At 36.8% G+C, this 21502-nt stretch overlaps 1 protein-coding gene across 3 annotated transcripts in view; it reads left to right on the forward strand.

The window, feature by feature from the left end:
• PDE1A (phosphodiesterase 1A) overlaps window positions 1–21502 on the forward strand; it is a 194353-nt gene that overhangs the window by 84125 nt on the left and 88726 nt on the right. The window contains exon 1 of one of the 3 annotated variants that reach the window (XM_064719018.1): window positions 3921–4137. The exons of the other annotated variants lie outside the window; for them this stretch is intronic. Within the exon in view, the coding sequence (XP_064575088.1) occupies window positions 4085–4137 (53 nt within the window). The 5' untranslated portion in view covers window positions 3921–4084. Of the gene's footprint in view, window positions 1–3920; window positions 4138–21502 lie in introns of those variants that run through there. 3 annotated transcript variants of the gene reach the window in all.

The following is a 21502-nucleotide window of genomic DNA, read 5'->3' on the forward strand; positions in this document are numbered from 1 at the left end:
GTGTTGTCCCAAAGCAAGAAACAATGCTTCAGGTGAGCCTTGGGAACACAGAGAGTGGCAGGTTGCTCTTCTGGACAATACTCCTTTTTATATCTCCCAGAATCATGCTTGTTTTTGTCTGAGACTGTGTTTGTTTAGTGTATTATTCACTGCTGCTTCCCATGCATTTTCCAAAGAAATGCTGCTGAGCCAATGGCCCCTTGTCCTGCAGATTATTCCCATGTGTATGTAGAGATTGGTATTTTTTATATCCTCTTTTTTTTCCTGAACATTTCTGCAGTTTGCCAAGGACATTCAGAAAATATTACTGGCTTAATATCATTTTGGAATAAGAATAACTCCTTTCTCCATCTAAACCATTGAAGAAAATATTGAATAGTGCTGGCCTTGAGACAGCAAGCTTAGAAAAATTATCTTTCTACTTTGACAGAATTACTCCTCTTACAGAACAGTTTGCCAGTTATTTTTCTCACTGATATTCCAGCATTTTTATAAAGGTAATTTCTTTTTCACATATATGGTTCATAGTTTCTTTGTCTCCCCTTTCTGTTGATTCTCCCACCTGTATGTCTTTCTACAAAAGTTGAAGAGGTCTTAACCCCAACCAGCAATGTTTACACATATCCTCATGGCCAGAAGGTGTTTTAGCTAGAAAGTAGAAAGCATCAAGTGCCTGGCACATACAGATTACTGGTTCTTAATTTTACCATCTTAATTGCCCACAGCTTTGAAATCAAAGTAGGAGAAATAATTGCATTTCCAGACTTCTGGCAAAGAGCTACAGAGCAATAAGAAATATGTGGCATTACAACAAGCAGATTGGAAGGTTTTGAGTTCTACCTCATATGTAGTCTTTTGCCCTGAGACGTAGTATTAAATGTCAAATTACTTAAATATTGCTATAGATATTGAAGTTTGGAAAGCTCAGGTTCTGTGAGTAAAGGATTTCAAGGTTTTGGTCCAAAAAGTCTTTGTTCACATTAACATATGCATGGGATGTGAAATACAATAATTTGCATCATGTGCAATCAAGAGCAGTGGTCATTGGTTCAGATGGGCAAACAATAACAGCAATAATTGGAAAATAAATTGAGAAAAAATAATTTAGATATTTTCTACTTGATGTTTAATTTTGTTGTTTTCCAATGTTGGAAAATTAAATAAGATATCTCTAGAGTATAATTTAAATAGATTTTTACCATTCTAATTAGTCCTAAAAAGATTAGCTTGAAGTAAGAAATATGATGAAGCTTGTCTAAAGAGGACTTTTTAAAATTATAATAATGCTTTCAAGGAAAAACTCATTATAATTACACTTCCTCATTATGATTAATGTGCACCTCTTCAGTGCATTCTGTGTATCAGGTCCAGCATAGCCTACAATTTGGAGTACTTACAGTCTACAGATTGGAGTAGTATTACTCCAATATGCTCCAATTCTGCTATCTGCAGAGTGGTGAAATTTATACATGTTATTTTTCCAGGGGGACTCAGGCTTCAGGCCTCAGTCTAGTTAATCTAGCACATGTTTCTGAAATGCCCTCTGTCAAAGGGCTTGTGTGAATACTTATTTAACATGGAAAAAATGATTTTTGAATATTATAAACAAGTCAGTGGGTAGTTGCTGTGTTGAATGAAAAAAATGGTCAAAAATGTCTCTTTGCAAGATTAAACTAATGTCATTAAAGTAATGTTAGCATTTCCTATTAACAGTACTTTTTTTCAAACCATTCTTGAATGAAAGTCCCATGAATAACAATGTACGTAGAAACTGCCAGAAAAATTTACTTTTAAGATGTTTACTACTTTCAGAACCAATAAAACTGTTACATAAAAAGTTTGGGAGTTCAGTGGAAACATATTTGGTAGAGCTTTCATTGAGAATTTGGAGAATTATTTTTTTTCCTTGTAACTTTCTAGATTTTTACCCTGAGCTACAGAAAATCCCTCTAAATAACAGAAATAGAGCAATATATGCATATAATGTGGAACAGAAAGAAAAGGGAGATTTCTTTGTGATTTTTAGCTTTGTGTACTATCAGTGAGTGAGCACACTTCAAAAAGTAGCAAATTATTTTGAAATTCTGAAACCCAGAGCAAGAAAACGATAGGAAGGAAATAGTAAATCTTGGCAGACAAGAATGAATGAGATGATGATCAGATGAAGGTCTTTAAAAATATGACAGCGCTCTGAATGCTGCATATTGTTGAATAAAGATCTTCAGATCCTTCAAGATCTTTCAGTCTGACACAGGTATTTTTTTCCTGGTGACGATGTATTTCTCTCTACTTCTCAGAGGAATAGAAATAGTGGGGGAGATGAAACTGAACTACACAAAATAACTGCTGATGACAGTCTGATAATTTTTTGTTTAGATAGTTCTCCCATGGCTGTGTCAAGAAACTAGTTTTATATGGTGTGGGAATCACTTACTGGGTCCTTTCAGGCTAACTAAACTTGACACCATCACTCTGTTTTAAAAGCAGTATATTTTACCTGAAGGAAGAGACTTTACCTATTTCAATAAAACCCACTCAACTCCTAGGTTTTCCTTCGTGAAAATACATGTTAATAGAATAAGTGTTATCTCTGCTATATGGAGTTAGTTCATGAAAATACTGTTAATTGAATAATAGTTTCTGCATAAAGTAATGGGATCTTTCATGATCATATACAATCTAAGACACATCTTACTTCCTTATCTTGCATCAAACTTTGATATTTCCGGTGTTATGCACTAAACTGTGTAAATCTGCCCCTCTTCTCCTCTCTGCCCCAGCACAAATGCAATTGCAGAGGAATCCCAGCCATCCTGGTCCTGCTCGGCCCGTGTCAGGAGCTGCACCTCGCCCACCCGCAGGGCTTTGCAGGAATGGAGCTCAGGGCAGCTGCCGTGCTGGGGGCAGGGCTGTGGCAGGACCGTCGCTCGCTGGCAGGAGGGGGCGCTCGGCTCTGGGTGTGCAGCTGCACATGTGCTGCCGCCCTGCTGCTGCTTTGCCGCTCCGCTGGCTGGGCTCCCTGTTTCCCATCAGGACCTGTGCCAGCACAGGTTAGGTATGAGCCCTCTGACGTGTGTGGGTGATTGTGTCTCACCTGAAGCCCTCATGGCTTCAGTTCACTGAGAACCACGGTCAGCCGCTTCTGCTTTATGGCTTTGTTTACAGCCTGTGCTCGCTGCGGTTGAATTCTTCCTGATTTATGTCAGCGTGATGTCAGAGCAAGATTTTCAGTTTGGATCTATGTTGAAATCTTATCTTGCAAACAGTAACAGTTTGCTACTGACACTATCTGAACTTGGTCATTTTGTTTTCCTCACTGATGTAGCTTTGCTTTGGTTCATGTAGTTGTGGTCCTACCAGATGCAAACACCATATTCTGCTTCAGCCAATTCTAGGTCATTAGGTTATGTATGCTAAAAATTATGAGCAGCGCTTTAATTTGCATAGTTATATCCACACATCATCCACAGTGAATAAAAGCCAGATTGTAAAATAATTACAATCTCTTGAAGTAGAGCCAGCCTTACAGACCAGATCCATCCGTCTTCATTAATTTGTATACAGTTTTTTTTTACCAGAGCAAATTTTCTGAAGGTACTCGCATGGGAATGCTGAAACAGCTGCACAACTTTTATTTTGAAGAAAAAAAAGTTGAGCCTCGGAACAGTGTGTTTTAGAGAGAGAGAGAGAGAGTGACTCTGCATTTAAGACTTTGACCAGTGTGTGTAAGAAGTGCTCTCATGGCTGGGATAATCTAACAGATTTTTACCTGGGTAGCGCTTGGCAGAGCTCCCCCCTTTTCTTGCACAGTTGAAAGGAATCCAGTGCAGTTCTGCGCCTCGATCAACTTGACTCCAGTTGTGCTCAGCCTGCCCGGTTTGGTAGCGCACGGCTGTGCCTGGCTTCTGTGGCCTCTATGGCCCTTTTCTGCTCCACTGTCAGAAAGAGGGAGGGAGGCTTCCCCCAGCACCAAAATACCATTCTGTGTGCTCTCTGCAGCACAGTAGCTAAGAACAAATTTCCTGATTACTCCCTGGGTTTTTTTGGAGTTACTTGCTGGAAGAAGTCTTTTCCCCCACTTTAAATGGATGATTGTGTTACAATCAAGAAAAAGCATCTCCAAAGACCAATCTTTAGGTAAGTGATGCTATTATTAGTTTGAACTGAAAATGTTATGAACTTTACTCTCTAGTCCTATTTGTTAACTTAAAGTTTGTATGCAAGCGCACAAAAAGTTGTTGAAGATAAAGTATTTAATGTTGCATAGCCTAATAACATATTAGGTGATTTTGGTTCTCCGAATTTTTTTTTTTCCACTTTTATTGAGACTTTATAAGAGTTATTTTCCTTCTCCTCTCTGTCCTCTGCATTCTCTAAAGTTTTGTGTGGGATTGTCTTTATTATGAAAGAGAGGCGGAGTAGCTTTTGAGAACTTTTTTGTGTGTTCTGTTTTCCTACATCTCCGAAGCCCCTCAGTGTATTCTGGAATTATAAAACTTTAAAAGTGGAACACGGTCCTTGGCTGGTTTTGCTGGTTTTGTCTGGATGGCAGAGTTTTAATACTTGAAATGATACACCTTTCAGAGTAAAGTAGCCTGCTTGCTGGGATGTGCAGACAAGTGCTTAAAGTCTCAATGATCTGTAAGACACTTCTGATAGAAAGGGTTCAAGTCTAAAGAATAAGAAGTTGGAATTTTACTGAGGTGATCCTTCAAAGCATCTTCTATATATTTTTAATATATATTTTTAATATATATTAATTTGATCTCTGAAACATCTTTCTGATTATTTTATATTTTAAAGTAAATTGTAGAGTTCCTTTACAGATCAGAATTAGATCTAGTTTACTCGGGCTTTCTACCACAGGGGACCCCTTTCTTTCTTTCTTTTATCAAGCTTCAGGCCAAATGACCTTGAGTGGGAAATAATATTTCTCAAACTGCTAGGAATAAGGCTGGAAGATTAAACAAATCTTCAATAGTTCACACTTCTGTTTATGACTGGTGACAACTTTAACAAAATCCCAGCTCTTACTGGGTGACATCAGTAGGATATTGTAACCACAGTGTTGATATGACAAATAAATATAAGGCTAAACATGGTCCCAGAGTAAATACAGAATTTTTATTTATTGGATCACCACTACTGATGTCATAAATGATGGGAGTGCAGTAACAGTTGGCATTGCAGCTCCAGAGTAAGTTCAGACAGGTAATCGTGCCAGGATTATGTCTTACTAACCTTAAATGTGGAGAAATCTTTCAGTACAATTACAGTTACGGGGCAGAAGGAGAATCTGGACACTAAAAGGTTACTATGGAATTGAAATGACATAACTATTAACCTTAAATTTGAATCGCCAGTGTGTATCTGCTATGCAATTTATATCATAAAAAATTAAGCATTTTGCACTTCAATGAAGAGAAGTTCTTTCACAGAAAGCTTTTGACTGACAATCAAGAGATGTTTGATATTTTCCAAGTGATGTATTTTTATTTAAGTTAATAGTTTAATGGAATATAATTGTTTGAATATCAGTAACTATTTCCAAGGATCTGTGATAATTATCCTATAAGCTGCAATTAAAAAAAAATTCAAAATGTGCATTCTTCACAGTTTTTTGGGGCCATTAGAATTGTGGGTGAATAAATGCATATTTCCTGATGTTTGGAAATGTGCTATAGAAATCTGCTGTAGCTGGTGTAGTACTGGATGTCTGCAACAGCTTAATGGATGTTTCCCTAAACTGTCTTGTGGGAGTGAACTTAAGTCAATGAAACACAAGAATTTTCAACATTTCTTACCAAAATCCATTCCATCAAATCAGTTCTAAATACAGAACGGCAACTAAATACTGTTGGCATGCTTAATCCAGAGTGAGAAAACCCCTAATATGGAAAGCCCCCAAAGAGTCCGTGGCTCTGCAGTGACTCTTCTGGCAAAAGATCCCTGTAATACTACAGTAAATGCTCAAGAAATGTTTCCAAGGTCGAGACCAGCATAATATTTTAGGTGGCCCGAACAGAAAAACAATCTCCGTATGTCATAAAGATTGTATCATGTACAGTAAATACAGATGCTATCCTGTAATAAAGAGCTGGTTTTTTAATGCATGTTCTTTTTCCTTATGGCTTTGGAAAATATTTCTCTAGTGAAAAAGTGTTCTCATGCAAGAATTGTGAAGATTTAATCTCAGTCCTTTGAATCCTGTGGCTTTTTTGTCCATATAAGCGAAATGGTTTTACTGGGTATCTTACATTAAGGTAACTGAATCAGCAGTCTATCCATTTTTTTTCCTTGAAAAAAAGAGAAAAAATATCCAAAATTTGATATATATTTATATTTACCAATGTTTTGATGACAACCAACACTAATTATAGTTACTCTTTAAAAAAACATCTTTCTTGGGAATGAAGTTGCAACTCAGTAAGTACCTATAAGTATCTTCCTACTTAGCAAAGTTGCATTTACAGTGGATCTGAACTTTTACTTGTTGCTTTTCCAGTAATGTAGAAATTAAATATCTATTCAAAATTATCCTTTCAATATTGCCAATACTCTACATAAGAGTGTGATGGGTGTTATGTGTCAAGATGCGAAACTCAATGACAAGGTATTTCTGACTTATTTACAATTTTTTTGCAAGTTCTGAATTCATGAAGTAATAAAAATTAAAAAATAGTGGGAACTTATGTAATGTTTGGTACTTGCTACCCAGTAGTGCTTGGAAATAACTAAATTAATTCAGAAAGATAACTGTGTAAAAAAAAAGCCAAGCTTATGAATCACATTGAACTGATTACTAAAGTACTAAAGCACATCAATTAGGATAAAAATTTTTAATTGCATCAGAAAAGATTGCCAAATACTTACAGATTCCTGCATTCATTAATATCAAAGGAAGAATCTGCTGCATGCAAAGATATATTTCAACAGAATGTGTAGCTTGGATATTCACTGGCTATTTTAATGCTAACATAAATTTCTGAGGACATTCCATGTTTTTATTAAGAACAGCATCTTGAGCATATTTGCTGTGACTGGATACAGTGAAATTAATTCAAACAATAAACAAATCAACTTTCTCAAAGAAAGCAATGGGAGCCTCATGGCTCCTAAATTTAAAATGAAACTGAATAAAGCCATTTAAAATATACTTTATGAACAAATTTGTCTCTGTCAATCTAGTATGCCTAGATTAGATGACATAATAGGTGTTCTAGTGCTCACATTTCTATGAATTCAGTTAAAATATGAATCTACACGGTCATTAATCAAAACTTTTACTGAAGCTAACATTTTTATGCACTCTTTTTCAGTCTTTAGGGAGTGGGTTGGGTTGTATGGCTTTGGCCTTCCTGGTCTTGTCTGTAAATGGAAGCAAAAGGATCAGGGTGTCACAAGATAAGTTGTTATTTGGGTGTCTTTGCCTTGGTAGGGTCCACAAAAGCCTGGAAATAGTTCAAGAAATGCATGGGCTTTGAGATTTCCAGATCAAAGACAGCTGGATAATAACAAAGAATTTGTCCTTGCTGTGTAATGTCTTTGATTTAAGGCTCGTAGTGTGTTTAAGAAGTATTAATGCATTTGCTTCAAAATTTTGTTCCGCACATTTTTTCTTTTGTTCTGCACATTTTCTGTGGTTTCCTGCAATGTTGGATCAAGGGTTTTCCCTTTGAGTAAGAGGAACAGGAAAATAGGGGCTGACAGAGCTGAGAGCCAGAGAGAGAATAAGGTGAAACCCATCAGTTTTCGTGCTCCATAGGGAGCTCTGGTGTCACCTTCTCTCTGGTGTGTCTGCACGTGAGAAGAGCTCCTTGCACTGTTGCTGCTGTTCCAGTGCCTTTGCTCATTTACAAATGCTGTATTAACTGCAGTTAACTAGACTGAATCTCTCTGGAACTTGGAATTCTTCTTCAGTAAGACATGCGCCAGTCCATTTGGTCTCCAGTCCCTCAGAATATATGTAGCTGATTAATTATTTTATTTTACACTAAGATTGGGTTTAAATACTAAGTGCTGTTGTCTACTGTAATCAATTGGCAGAAGCTATTCCAGCACTATTTCTACACCACCACAGAGCACATAGGTAATTATATACTGTACGGAATATTGTTTACAGACACCTGATTTCCAGAAGATGTTTATACTGCTGTAATATGTGGAGTAAGAACAATCCATATCAGTAATATCAGTAATGTTTGAGTTTTACTTATAAATACAGTAAATAATTATAAAATATTTGCAAATTCTAGACATTTAAAGTTTTTGCCAGAGACTCTTTTCTTCTTGAAAAAATATACTAACATGTCATTTCTAGCAAAAAATAACCATTACAGTAATACTCTTTCTTGGCTTCTCCTTCTTTCCTTTTTAAAAATTGTTTCCTCTCCTGAATGCTTGAAATATTCAGGAGTTTTACCAAGTACAAGATATACATCTTTATACTGTGGTAAAAGATTTTTTCCTATTTGTGAGTTTTATCTTACTCTCTTTATACTCTGGTGTCAATATTACATGTACTGAAGAGGCATATTTGTGTTTTGCATGGGTATAGCTGCTGTTGGCACCTTTTCAGTTTGTGTCTGTGGAAAGGTACCAAATCAGAATAACAGATGAAGAAGAAGCAACTTAGTAAACAAGTACCTGTGGGTAGCATAGAAAGTTGAAGACTTTAGCTGCTTAGAAGTTTATTAAAAAATATTCCTTGGTCTCCCAGGTCTGCTGATGAAAGTCAAAATTTTAAATATAGGATGTCAGCATCAGAATTGAACTTGATGATGACTATGGTGGTGAATATGTAAATATGAAAATCAGTGGCTTTAGGGGCAGAGTAGCACTGAGAAGTTGGGTAGGAGTTTTTGGAATTGAGAAAGGGAGAATGATGAGAAACTTTATAGAAATAATCTGAAGCCAAAAAAAAAAAAAAAAGCTGTGAGAAAAAAGGAAAAGAGAAAAATGAAATTAAAGGAAAATTAAAAGAAGAAGAAAGAGAATGAGTAATGTGGAAATGTAAAGAAAAGCAAGGTGGTAAGCTGACAAAGAAATTAATGAGCATTTGGTCATTTTCAGTTTTACATTCTTACTCATTGCTTAATACACTAAAACATAAATTGTGGTAATTACCCCATTTTATCTGTAGGTAGACTACAGAGAGTGACACTGTTGAAATTTATTGAATATTTAATTTTGGCTTGATGGTCTGTTTGGGACACTGCTGATGTGCTGTTTTGTAATATTCCTAAGCAAACTTTTCTAGAGTTAACGATGAATTCAAGAGGCGTTACAAGATCACTTGCTGAGACATTTCTCAATTGGCATGAGTGAGCTTTGTAATATTTTTTATTGTCAAAAAATGTCTGATTTTCAAGGTACTTTAGGGGATCTGGAAAATCCATTTACTACGTGGATTCTGGTGGGGTGGTGGGGTTGTGGGGTTTTTTTTCAGCTTGCAAAAATTGGGTAAAGCAATTTCCTGATCACCACAAATGGTGATAGATGGCTTTCATCCAGATCTTCATCTAGTATTTGAAACATTGCCCAACACAGAAATTAAGCCTGAATCTGAAATTGTGTCACTTGCGACATGGTGTAGTGGCACTTGGCAGTGTTATGTTTAAAATTAGACTCAATGATCTTAAAGATCTTTTCTAACTGAAATGATTATTTTCTTCTATGATTCTGTTCTCGAGTGCTGCCATTCTGCTTGCTGGAGCTCAAAAGCTTTCAGCCAATGATCAGACCTTAGAGAATGTTCCCCTTGCTATGTCATGGTGATTGTTATGGGATTTATGTGTAAATGTTTGTACTTTTGGAGAAAATCAGTTTGATTTCCTGGTGGCACCAACTGAGAAACATTTTGTGCTGAGCTCATCTTTCTTAAATTATGAATCTCCTAACTTTAGGAAATTTACCTTTCACAACTAGAACAGGTTTTGTTAACATCTCATATGTAAACTAGATGTGTGGCTTTGCACAGACAAAGACTGGAACTTTTGTTTCATGTAAAACAGGTAAAATGCATTGGTGTAAAACTAAGGTATTGCAGTAATTTTTTCTATTAATAATGGACAATTGCAAGGGGTTTTTAAAATGTTGTTGTGAAGTGAATATTGGCTTCCTTAATGCTGGAGAAAGGATTTCAGTGCTCTAACATGCTTCATTAAAATTAAATTAATATAATACCTCAATAATTGGGGTATTGTTTCCAAATAATTAACAGTATGTTGATGTTGTTCTGAGCAGAAATAAATTACCAAGTTCCCATAAAAATGTATAGAGATTTTAAACTATTTTCAACATGACTGATCTAGCCAGAATGATTGTTCCTTCAGGGCCTAAATTAAAATTTACTGTTGTGTTGCCAGGTCTCCCTTTTTACATTCCATCCTCCTGGAATGTGAAAAACAACTTTAATGATTCTATTACCTGATGTAAAACCAGACTACATAAAGGTTTCCTTAGGAATCCTGAAGTCTATGTCTTGGCATAGGCTGAACTCCTCTGCTACTGACTGCTTCTACCTCCTGACTCAGCTTCTCTGCATATTCTCTGTGTGTGCACTACAGTGAGATAGGCTGAAAAACATGCCCAGTTTGAAATGTTTGTTTCTTCAGTGCATGAAGGAGTGGTTTCTCATCAACTTCTTAGTAAGAGCTTTTTCCATGTGTACCTCTCTGCTTTCAGTCATGTCTTTGCTTGAGAAAACGAATCCAGTCCTTCAGTGCTCTTCATGGGGACAGGGCAGCCCTGGCTGTAGGGACAGACAGCGAGTGAGAGGCTGGAGAGCAGCACCATGGAAAGGGACCTGGGGGTCCTGATCGATGGTAGCCAGGAGGGACAAGTGTGTCCTGGGGGACACCAGAGACATCAGCATCTCCAGCCAGGCAAGGGAGGGGATTGTCCCACTCTGCTCTGCACTGGGGTGGCCTCACCTCCAGTGCTGGGGCCACCACAATATAAAAGAGGTACAAAGCTGTTAGTGCCCAAAGGAGGGCTGTGAGGGTGGGGAAGGGTCCAGAGCAGAAGCTGGATGAGCAGTGACTGAGGTCACTTGGTGTGTTCAGCCTGGAGGAGTCTGAGGGGAGACCTCACTGCAGCTACACCTTCCTTGTGAGGGGAAGAGGAAGGCAGGCACTGATCTCTGCTCTGTGGTGACCATGACAGGACCTGAGAGAATGGCCTGAAGTTGTGTTGGATTGGACATCAGAAGGTTTAGGTTGGATATTAGAAAAACGTTCTTCACCCAGAGTGTTTGGGCAAACAAATTATTTAGGGCATATATATTGGAAAAACAGTATGTGCTGTTGTGTACACAGCACTTTCTTAGATCATGTTGCTAAGAGTTTCAGTTCTGTGTTATCATCAATTCTTACTCATGTTATCATTCTGAATATACTTTCCACATTGTTTTCTGCATTGTTGCTGCCTCATCCATTGCCTCCATCTTCTTTCTAAAACATTTTTAAATTGTCTATATTAAATGTTTTGTTGTGTGATGAAGAGCATTACTCTAGATGAAATAGTTACCTAACCTCCTATATACTTGCAACTTTATATATTCTGGTATCCATAATCCCTTACCACGGAGCTTTATTTCTTTAAGAGAATGTGCAATGGATCTGAGCTTCTTCTTAGGCAGTAAACCATTGATAATTACTTATTCAACCAGAGACATATCCTTATCTTAGGTAATTTCATCAAGTTGTATTTCTTGTCTTTCTTTATGAGAGAGTTAGTTAGGACAGCAGGAAAGACTTTATTGAAATCAATATATTTCATAAGCACTTCCTCCTTACATATTAGACCAGTTAGTCTAGCAAAGAAGAAAATATAAGTATTTTGACATGATTTGCTTTGGGCAAATTCATTTGGGCTGTATTTCATTATGTTTTAAACATGTATGCTCCTATAAATGGATTTATTAGCTGTGATGTTTTTTTCTTTCAGTGAACCACAGGAAAGAGGAAGATCTGTTTCCCATGTACTTCTTTATCTCCCCAAAGAGATGTGCCTTTCCTCAGCCCTCTAATACGCTCTCTCCATTAGTTTGTGAAGCTCTCACTAATGACAGAGCAACACTCAGCTAATTAATCAATTATGTCATAGTGAATTTCAACAGGCTTTGCCTATGCAATTCCATATTAGTTTCATTCATTTTATGCCTCAGCTTTTTTGATTTAATTCCCATTCTCACTCTGTTTTTTCTGCTCTTTGCTTTCTCCTTCCTTTTCCTATAACTTTAGGCTCCAAGATTTCATCATTTTAAGCAGAATTTGTTTGCACTTTCCTATCATGTTTTTATTATTGTGCATAAAACTGAAATAATGGCCCATCATTTCTCTCCCTCTGTAATTATCTCTACTTCTTGAAACAACTAGTTGTCTCCAACAATGTGCTCTGCCACGTTATTTTATTGAAAAAAATCCTCAGAGCTCTGGTCTCATTATCTTTCTGTGCTTTTGGCATTTTTTCTACTTCCTCATCTTGGCAGTGCTTTGTAAATTTACTTCATTATTTGGTCTCTGCTGTAGTGGCTCTGTATATCTCTATTCTCTTTGCCTGACACCATTTGTCTGCATATTTATCTATCTCTTGTGGGCCTTTAGTAGGAGATAGAATGCTTGCTGTGCTGCTGATTGCTTCATGGCTTTGAGGATTGTGTCTGGCAGTGCCAGCAGCAGGGACCAGGGGGGAGCAGCACCATGTGAGAATGGATCACGTGCCTCAAGCAGAAGAAGATTTTGACCACTATCTTGTACTGACTCCTCCTAGCAGGAGAGTGAGGTGTGAATTTTATCACCAGCAGGAATTACTCCTCTTGCTAGAAGATCTGGGCTTTGGGTGTTCTGACTTGCAGTGAAGGCAGAGCACTGGCATGAGTAGGCAGTCTGTGTGGCTGCTGGTTTAACTGCAGCCTTCACTAGTTGGCTAATTTCCTCAATCCATGCTCTATATTCGTCTTGATGAAGTCCATTGTTCCGGGAAATGTCACACTGGAACACGCCCTCCTGCTGCTCTCCTGGACTATGCAGGGACATCCTTGGCAGACTTTTCCCAGACTGAGTGGCAGTTCTGGCCAGCTTTCTTGGGCAGGAACACAGAGTCTGGCTGTTAACATCAGGGCGGATGTCCACAGCATCAAGATGGTTTTATGGGCTAAGACTTACCAGATGCAAACTGAAAGGATGGTGGTGTTGGTACCATTTTGCTTTCCACCCACTGTGGTTTTACTCTGTAGCATCTGAAATAGCAATGGAAAGACCTGCCTCTGTGACTATTATCCATAGGTGAATTCAGCAGGCCATCTCAGTTTGTCTCTCAGATTCATTAGATTCCTACTGCATGCCAGATTACTATGACATGAAGACCACAGTAATGTCTAAGTATACCTTATATCCCACATTATGTATGTGCTAAATCTCACCATCTAGATGGAGAAAATAAATCAGGGCTGCAGTACTGATCATAAGGTAAAAGGTAGAACCAATTCTCCAGTCAAAACCAGTCTTCCCAGTGAAACTGGGAGGACAATATGGTGGTTGCTGTGTCTTTGCCCTTAGGAATTATCTCCCAGAGGGAACCCAGTAGCAGCAGTAAGTTCTCCTTCATTATAGTGCAGTCAAATAAATTAGTTTAAATACTTGCCAGAGGAGGTTGAAATTAATGTTTGACTTGGCTCTGGAAGAACTGCTCACATGGGCAATGAAGCCAGGAGTTACCCCCTCTCATTTAAAGATGGAATGTGATTCCAGCTAAACTTAGTGTGGGATAACACATTAATTGCAAATTTGCATCTATTCTGCTGGTAAATAAGCTGTGATTAAATTCAGAAGTGAAAGCAAAATTAATTAACCATGCTGAAGACAATCTGGAAAAGTGTCTTATGAAATGAAGTGAAATACAATCTAATAGAGAAACAGCATAGATTACATACATTGCAAATTCTTCATGTTTAGGTGTTTAAAAGCACACCTGCTGTTCTATATGGGCTGGTTTAAAACCAGAGGAAGGTAGATGCTCATACGTGAAGCACTCCTTATTTTGTATAGTGAATATTCACAGAATATAAAGTGACTGAATTAACTGGATTGCTATCATCACCATACCAAGATGCTGTGTAGGTCCTGAACAGATCCATTAATGTATTTTGTAGGCTGCAGCACAGATGTCTGAAACTTTATGTGAAATGGCCTTCAGAGATTGCCAAATAAGCTCTTATAGAAACTTGCACACCGGTTTGGTAAAGAGGTTTGATTTCTCTATAATCATATTTTTTTCCTTCAAGGTGTTTCTTTACTTAAATAAAAATGTGATTCTACAAATACTGTGCCCATTAGAAGTAATTATAAGTGTTGTGAAATTGAGGAAACTGTGCATAAGAAAACTTAGGGTTGAAAACTCTCGACACAGGGTTTCACAGTATCAGTTAATATAAGGTAAATAAACATTTTGTCCAACGCTGATTTGGATTGAACACAGAGTTATTTTTACTTTTGATTCTCCTACCAATGAAAAAAGAAAAACATTAAGATATCTGTCGTACATGGAATGATAATCAAATTACATTTAAATATAAAAAGTGTAGTGGTTTTAGTTCTAGAATTTGAGGTTTCTTGGCCGATGCACTAATTAACGTCACATTTGTAAAGAAGTTTGAAGGAAGTTAGTTAGCAACCTGGACATATTCATAAACAGTTCTCTTTAAGGCCATGTCATCAAAAGTTTGAATAAGTGTGGTATATGCAACAGTTGTTGAATCAATTTGCAAAATAACATTTCTTTAATGTGAATACTTTACTTTTAAGGCTCTACCGTGTAGCTCTGCAGAAGCTTTAGCCCAGATTCTGGGACAGATGCTGCATATTTCTTGGGACAGGTGCTGCTCTGTGTGAAGACCAATTGAGAAATAATGCACTATTGTTAATATTACCTTTGTAATATACATGATGCAGTACTTCAATATCAGATGATATACTGCAGGCGGAATCTGAATGTTAAAATTTCACAGTGTGCAGTCATTTTAAAAAATTTTGAGTTTTTGCCCCCTAGCTAGACAATGCAAGCTTCTGTATTTTATATACGTATATATACATATATATGTGTGCGTGTGTAGATACATATATATATATATATATCTCAAGAAATTTTACTCTAAGGCATTCAGAACCTTATATTCATGGATTTTCTCTCCTGTTGTATAGCCAGTTTTCAAAATCTTCCTTCAATTATGAGCAGCTGGTTGGATACTGGTGTCAGTGTTGATGCCCCCAGGGTCAGATGCAGAGGTATAGCACTTCTACATCTTCTTCATTCCTTTGTTATATGTCCAAAATAGTACTTGATTCCCTCTAAGTACAATATTCAGATGATTCATTTTTGCATGGCATCCCTCATGATACTTATGGAAGACTACATGTGTATATCTGTTTAATTGAAAGCTTAAAAAAATTAGATCTACTAAATTTATTGAATTAAACAAAATGACTTTGTTCAAATGATTTGACCTGAAATGACACAGCTCCCATGCTGATGTCTCAATCACTGGGCTAAATAACTTAGCTTTGTGATTCTTTCAGGAGTCAGCAACAGATGATTTTGTGATTGTTTTATGCCATGACAATTAAGGCACATCCATAACTTATAAGAAATATAGAAGAAGAATATTCCCCTTCCATAAATCAGACAGAGGGAAGACTTTAAAAATTGTAAACTTTAATGATCAGGTGAGGTTTAAACTGTGTTGATTGTTCTAAGTAATTTATGAAATCTCGTGTCATTTTAATGATGTGAATTTTGACACATTTTAGGAATTAAAATAGCTATTAAATTAATTTATTAGCTAAAAGCAAATGCATACTTATCAGTAAATAGTTTTAATTGAATTTATTATCCAGCCTTCTAACCCTATGTGGCAGTCAAAACAGATTTGTAAGACAAAGTGACATTGCACTCCCTTCTGCAGTTCCTTGGTGTCTACCTTGATGCTTTCCAAAAGAACTAGGTTTATTGCAATACTCATTGGATTTGCAAGGCAACAGAGAGACTTTACACTTCAAACCACATGGATCCTGTCTCTCTGAAGTTCCCTGACACAGACATGTTTAATTTCCTGCTTACAGGGAACCTTCTGTCTGGGCCTCAGCTCTTCAAGTGGGATATCTCAAAACTCCATAAGGTTTCACCACAAAGACCATGAAAGACATATTTATTCCCCCTATTGCTCAGTCTGTTACTGATCTGGTTCCCTTGGAAAAGAATTTTCAGGAGGAGGTACAGCAGATGCCAGTATATTTGTCAGCACCAGCTGAGCCAGCCATCCTTTAATCATACTCTTTTATCCCAGATGATTAAAAATCCTTCCAAAATCTCTCGAGAAAAGTTGCTTGACATCTACGTGGAAGCTGTCCAGGAAAATCCTTACAATGCTGGATGTATTGCACACAGCTGTACCTACATGCATAGCTTTACCCATTGGTGAAGAATTCTTGAACATGGAGAAACTTGGTTGGCAAGCAACAGCTTCCTTCCCAGGCAATCTCCAAGAGAGCAGCTTCTCATTAGTGTGGGCCTTCATGTGAGCAGTTCTTATATTTGTCCTCTGATGGAGTATTTGGTGGAAGAAGCAATGAGAAGGAAGTCTAACCAAAGTAGTTTAAATCCCATCCGTATGTAAAAGTCCAAATGTAATTGTTCTGTAAACTCCAAAACTGGATCCACAGACTAATTTCATGAGGGCTTGAGGGAATTTTAAGCTCTTTATGAATAATGCTCAGCTTGTAAACAGAACATCACTCAAGAGCCTTTGTGCTGATTCAGTAGATTGTCACATCCATTGCAACACTTATCTGACATTCTTCAGCATTTGAGACAGCTCCTTGAGGATTGCAATTTTACTGAAAATAATACAAATGTTCATGATTTACTTTAAAGATTCTAAAGTGACGGCAAGGATGTTGAGAGTCAGATCTTCATCATCACAGGGAACATGATGTCACAAATATTTAGGCAGGCTCTGCAGTTGTCCTTGTGTGAGAGCTACTTTGATCCACAATCATCTCATGGCCCTTCACTGGAACAGTCTTGCTGCACTGCTGTGGAAATACCAGGCACCTTCTGAGCTCAGTGGTGTGGGTACCAATTCCTGTGCCCACAATTCCAGTATGTCATTTGCCAGATATTAACTGTATCTGATACAAATCCATATGAAATACTTCTGGGAAAGTAATGAAAGACCACCTATCAGGATTGCCATTCTATCAGTTTCGTAGGACTTTATGAAAATCCAGAATGTTCTCATATTACCAAACCTGAAATTTGACCAGACAGACCCAAATTGCATCAGGAAATACCATATGTGCAATATCAGGTCCAAATAGGAACATGTTTTGTTTTACTTAGTTTTTTTGCAAATATGCAAACAATGGTTTATGGTAAGTAAAACTGTCTTTGGTCCCAAACTTCTGTCTGACAGCATGAAACAGACCATTGCAGCTTCACAAATATTTTTTTTTTTAGCTCTAGCTTGATAAACATGCCATCAATTGTAGAAAGAGTGATTTGTGGTTCTGTTTGTTTATTTGCTTTTAATTTGTTCAGTGTTCAAGATGTGGATTAAGGCTGGGCAGCATTGTGTCAGACTTTCTTTTCTGCAAAGTGGTCATTAAAGATGACTAGTGGCTTGCAGTTTCAGGAGCTGTATGTTTGCTGTGAAATCTTATAAAAGTGGTCCATTTTTCTGTAATTTAAAATTTGTCAATGAAGCTTTGATATATGACTTGCAGTTAAAAGTGTTCCTTAATTTGAGCAGAAACCAACAAAATTATAGATGTTGTAAAGTAAATGTGCCTTTTAGGGTAAAAGGAAGTTATAAATTTGCAAGACTAAATGATAAAAGCTAAGCTAGGAATTGATATATCAGGCTTACAAATGTGTGCTTCACTTTGTGTAAAATGCACTTCCTAACTTTTTGAAGTTCTTTCCATTTTCTGCTTTGAGAGTATTGGCTTATTTCAAACATCTGGTACTAATGTTTCTATTGAGCATACTGGAATCATAAACTCTAGGAATACCAGAGGAAGCTGACAGGTGGTTTCTGTGAGGATGTTCTGACTATTGAATATATTTCACATTTCCTTCCAGAATAAGCCCTTCAGCCACTCCTACAAAAATTTGTGTCCCTGGCAGTAAATAAAAACAGTAAAATATCCTCACAAAGAAGCTGTAGAGACATTTAGAACATGCTCAGAACTTGAAATTTTTATACCTATATGTATTATTGAGAATCATAGACTTTTTTTCACTGTATTTTAATTTAAAATGTGTCAACTCATAATTAAAATATTTGATCTCTCTCTGGAGGACATACAGACTTAGTTAGGGATGCCTTTAGCCTATCTTATCAGAACTTTTTTTCTTTTGAATACCTCTCCACAGAAATAAATAAGTGTCCCATTTTTATTGCCCTTTTGGAGAAGAGCATCTCAAAATACTTTTGTTATTTAAGCTGGAGTCACAATATGGAAATCTTTGATAGTATCTGACCTTGAGTAAAGTGGGGTTTCTTTTGATGTGGTGAGTGAATATATAAAACATAGTTTCTTATGTGTTAAGCATTGTAAGTTTTTTTTTTTCCCCTGGGAAGTATTTTATCCTTCAGTTCTGGGTACATTACAGATATACAAAAGTTGGGATTTCTTTCCCAATATTTATGGAACCTTATGCAGAGTACAGTGATTGCTGGCTGTTATAAACTGATTGAGGTGGACAGAAAAACTTTGTCTCATTTCAAGTGTATACAGTCTACTGTTTCTATTCTGCTTTAGAGATGAGGTGCTCTATCTCCTAATCAAAATATTTCAAAATAAAATATTGAGTAGGATTCAAAAATTCAACAAAACTGGAGAGCATTTGCAGAAACAAATTGCTAATGTGAGTATGACTTGAAATAGCACAGGACAGCTACCTATAAGAAAATGGTATTTAAAAGGAAAAAATTCTTAATTTGAAACAAATTTATATCCTTTGGATAGCATTTCTCAAATGGGAGGTCATGATCTTCTAACACAATGATGCCTGATCTGCAGCCCTAATAGGAGCCAGTGCTGTGTTCAGTGCTCCTGCAGTATTTTTAACATCTGCTGCAGTAGGTCACTGCAGGAGATGGGGGGACTGAGCATTTCTGAAAGAAAAACAACTTTGCATGCAGACAGAACTCTGGGCAGTAATGCAATTCAAGTGGGAAATGAAGACAATAAGATATAAATATAGTAGAAGTAATAGAAATTGCAAAATGCAGTTGGGTGAAAGTTACCCAATACTTTGCACTTTGGTTACAAAGACCTGCTGCCTTCATTCATAACCTTGCCTAACCCACTTTGAAATCCTGGTGATTTTACTTGAAAGTGGTTTTTAGATTTCTTGGTACTTGAAATGTGACAGAGAGGTCATTTGGTCATCTGTTTTATATCTTTTATTGGCTTCATGAAGTTTTATGTCTATTTGATAGTGAAAACCTTCTATAAAATTTTCTGTTAATAGACTGGGTTTTTAGCTTGGTAGGGTTGTTAAGCCCAGTTCCCAGGGGATTCTGTCTAACTCAGGGAGAGACTCTGTCTTCACAGCTCCTCTGTGCCAACTGGGTTGGATTTGAAATTCCAAAGTAGCTATGCTAAGGGACTTTCCAAGCCAGTCACATTGTTCTCCAGAGTGCTTTTGTTAGCAATTTTGCTATGAGATTCCTGCAGACCTGAAGCTCAGGGCAAAAAATCAAGGTTGTCAAAATAATTAAAACTACAAATGCTCTATAAAGCTGAGTAAGAATATGCTCAGTAAGCCATACCAAAAGCACTTACCTATTCTGGGTTTTATTTACATTCATGAGAAAAAAAAAAAAAGTAAAAAGAAAAACATCTTAATTTTGATGCCAGCACAATATCAGCATATGTTCTGGTTGCTTTCTTCCTGACAGCTCCATGTACAATATAATACAGTTAGACCAGAAAGCTGAAATGCTGGCCCATTTTTTGTGCCAGATTTTTCTTTGTTGGTACTCTGAAACTGAAGTCCTGCCATGCACAGCTTTCATAAAAGGGTAGTTACCTAATTACTTTTGCTGCATAAGAAAACATCCCCTTTCTTCTCCCTCTCCCCCCCCAGAAACCTTTGTTGAAATAGAACAAAATGAAACATAAACCAGTGCTACTAAATATTTCCACGATCTGTTCTGGCCATGAATTAAAAGGTATTAAAAAATTTGCTGTTAAAGAGGAACAAAAAAAGAACATAAATTTTACCTATTTTTACCTTTTATTTTCACTTAACAATGAAAATATCACCACTCCTCAGGAAGTACATAAATCAGAAATACACCAATAAATATTTGATTCTGCTTTTAGTATTTGTTTTAGTTATGCTTCTCTTGATACAAGTTCATTAAATTCTTTCTTCTCTCTCAAGAGTTACTGCAAAGCAAACTTCTAAAATCTGTTTTATTATGAGAACGCGGTACCGTCATCAAGGCAATGAGAGTGCATAAACAGTGTCATTGCTTGGCAAAGTCCCCTACTGTCCTACCCCCAGCTCACTTGGTAATTTTTGGTATGATGTGACCATCTGAGTTTTCTCAGATGAGAAGGTTTATAGCATGCAGAGAGCAAAAAGCTCATGGGAAAATTCCTTAAGTTTTCTCTGTTATTCTTCTTGACTTCTTCTCAGTCCTCTATTCTCATCTGTGTAAAATGTGTCTGCCGTAGTACAACTCTTATTTATTTAGTTGCTGTGAAAGTAGAGTAGAATTCTTCACAAAATTAATTCAGTAATGCTTCTGTTTGATGAAAAAAGGGAACTTGAATTTCTTTTAAAAATCTAATAGAAAAGAGAGATGATGTTAAGATATTTTAGCTTTGTAATTGGGGAATTAATTTCTGTCTGACACAGAACAGGTGGTCAGGCACAATTTGTTTAGATGATCTTACTTTTTTTGATATTAAAAAATATTTAATTTTACTTCCTTCCACTAAAAGAATCTTAAACCACATTCTATAAAAAGGTTTTGATTGACTGATGTGTACTATTCTGTTAAACTGCGTATTTTAAATAGCAATCAAAAACTTCTGAATCTTTGGCTGGTTCCTCACCATCGTTATATTGTGTTTATTTTTGAGTGTGTCCACAGCCTCTTAGGATTCTCATGCATTTTGAAAAAGTAGACAAAGACTCATTTTGTGGGTTCAAAGTAGCACTTCACTAGTATTATAATTTCATTTAAACCTGATGATTGCTCAGGTCCCATTCAAATAAGACTTGAAAAGCAGCGATGAACTCTTTTGGAGTGTGGGCTCTCTGTTCAGTCTCACCCTGTCTGGACTAAGGTTATGACCTAAAAATTTATTATCCTGAAAAAAGGCCTGAAGATTTCTCCTTTGCTTCTTATTCTGCATTGAACATGGATGTGCATGCTCAGTGAACACTGATGTCTTCAAGCATTGATCGTATCTTCAGA

Source organism: Zonotrichia leucophrys, chromosome 7 (assembly GCF_028769735.1).
Source record: "Zonotrichia leucophrys gambelii isolate GWCS_2022_RI chromosome 7, RI_Zleu_2.0, whole genome shotgun sequence".
In the NCBI taxonomy this organism is placed as follows: Eukaryota; Metazoa; Chordata; class Aves; order Passeriformes; family Passerellidae; genus Zonotrichia; species Zonotrichia leucophrys.